Source organism: Pygoscelis adeliae, unplaced genomic scaffold (assembly GCF_000699105.1).
Source record: "Pygoscelis adeliae isolate BGI_AS28 unplaced genomic scaffold, ASM69910v1 Scaffold266, whole genome shotgun sequence".
Lineage (NCBI taxonomy): Eukaryota > Metazoa > Chordata > Aves > Sphenisciformes > Spheniscidae > Pygoscelis > Pygoscelis adeliae.
In genome coordinates this window covers 610,871-612,383 of record NW_008824987.1, presented here as the reverse complement: position 1 = coordinate 612,383, position 1,513 = coordinate 610,871, and the positions used below count along the sequence as shown (strand labels likewise).

Sequence of the window (1,513 nt, the reverse complement as noted above, 5' to 3'; positions counted from 1 at the left end):
GGAGGGGTGCTCCGGCGAAGGAGCCCCTCGCCCTGAGAAGCCCCTGCCTGAGGAGAGGGACGTGCAGGAAAAAAGTGAGAAGCAGGGAGAAATAGGGGCTTTGCTCCGAGGGTGGGGGGAGGCCCCCAGCAGGGAGCGGAGGATGTGGCTCCCATTGCCCAGTTCCCGGTGCTTGGACACGCATCCGCTCGCCATGAACAGCTACGTGGCAGAAACGCTCCCCTCCTGCCACCAGTTCCTCCTCCGGACAAGACCCCAGTCGCTGGCTGCTGGCTCAGGTCTAACAAGAGACCCATGAAGTCTCATCTACACGGGAAGGATCAGAAGAAACACGCCTCCCCCCAGCCTCTCTGGTTTTGCAAAAGGGGGGAAAGCGTTTGAAGCAGCTGGGATCTCTTCCAGCCGAGGGGGATGAGCAGCGGGTTGAGAGTCCGACATCTTTTCCCCACCCCGGCTTCAAAGTTTTTTGAAAGCAACGGGAGAGCACAGCACAGATCTGTCAGCAGGCAAACAGACACGTGGGCTTGTCACTCTGTCCCAATTAATGCCGTTTTCCATTTATGAGGATCCTTCAGTCTCTGAGGAACGTAAAGGCACTGAGCGGCTCTACGCATTGTTTGGCATCTGCCCTAATCCCGACAGCGCGTTGCAAAGGCAGCCTTTGTGAGAGGTCCCAGGTTGTCGCAGACAGAGGAGGGCTCATGGCGCGGGAGAAGACCTTGCGGCTGGAGGAGATGAAGTTTTTCAAGGAGAAACCGAAAGACGGGGAGAGAGCTCAGGCCCTTTTTTTAATCAATCGTTCTAGTCACTGCTTGTTTCGCAGAAACTTATTTTAGGCTGTGGCGGTGGGATTTGCCTCCCGCTGCTACACCCAGGGGGGAAAGAAACAGCCCTACTTGTTTGCGAATCTGCTCAGTCCATTCAGCTGACATCAGAGAACGCTCTTCACTGCCCTTAAAAAAGGGAAACGGGGTAAAACCTGGCAGCGCTCACCGTTTCCCCGGCTGAGGCGGGCGCAGACCGTCGCTAGTCAGAAAGCGTGCAACTGTTAACCTTCCCTCTCCGACTCTTGCGAGAAGGTAGCTTGACCCGAAACAAGAAACACGACGGCTAAAGAAAAACAATCAGGTGAAATAATCAGCGTTGCTTTTGCCGTCGTTTTCGGTCCGTCGCTCGTTGATCCTCCTCTCTGAAGCAACGTCTCCCGTTCCGTATGTGCCTCCCGAGATCACCACCCCTTTTCTTAGAAAGCCGTTCTCCAGCGGAATATTTGGCTTTTTAAGAGTCAGACGCTCCGGCAAACCCGTGGGGTTTTTGGTTTTTTTTTTTTGTTTTTATTCCTTAGGACCCAGATTTTGGATGTTTTAACTCCCGTCTTAGCATCTCGCTCCTTTTCCTGGCTGTGCCCGCCCGGAGCGCGGCGAGGACTTACCCCCCACCCCCCCACACGCCCCCCCGTGAAGTTTGGCATGGCGAATTCTCTTTTTGGAAAGCCTGAAACACCCTCCGGCAC

The 1,513-nt window shown here is 55.1% G+C and overlaps 2 protein-coding genes across 2 annotated transcripts in view; one reads left to right on the top strand and one right to left on the bottom strand.

Moving 5' to 3' along the window:
• Nucleotides 1-195, bottom strand: part of RHBDD2 (rhomboid domain containing 2) — a 6,073-nt gene extending 5,878 nt beyond the window's left edge. Inside the window, exon 1 of the mRNA XM_009326075.1 lies at nt 159-195. Within this exon, the coding sequence (XP_009324350.1) occupies nt 159-195 (37 nt within the window). The remainder of the gene's footprint in view (nt 1-158) is intronic.
• The window catches only part of TAF15 (TAF15 RNA polymerase II, TATA box binding protein (TBP)-associated factor, 68kDa), a 24,664-nt gene continuing 23,344 nt past the window's right edge, over nt 194-1,513 (top strand). The window contains exon 1 of the mRNA XM_009326074.1: nt 194-278. Within this exon, the coding sequence (XP_009324349.1) occupies nt 194-278 (85 nt within the window). The remainder of the gene's footprint in view (nt 279-1,513) is intronic.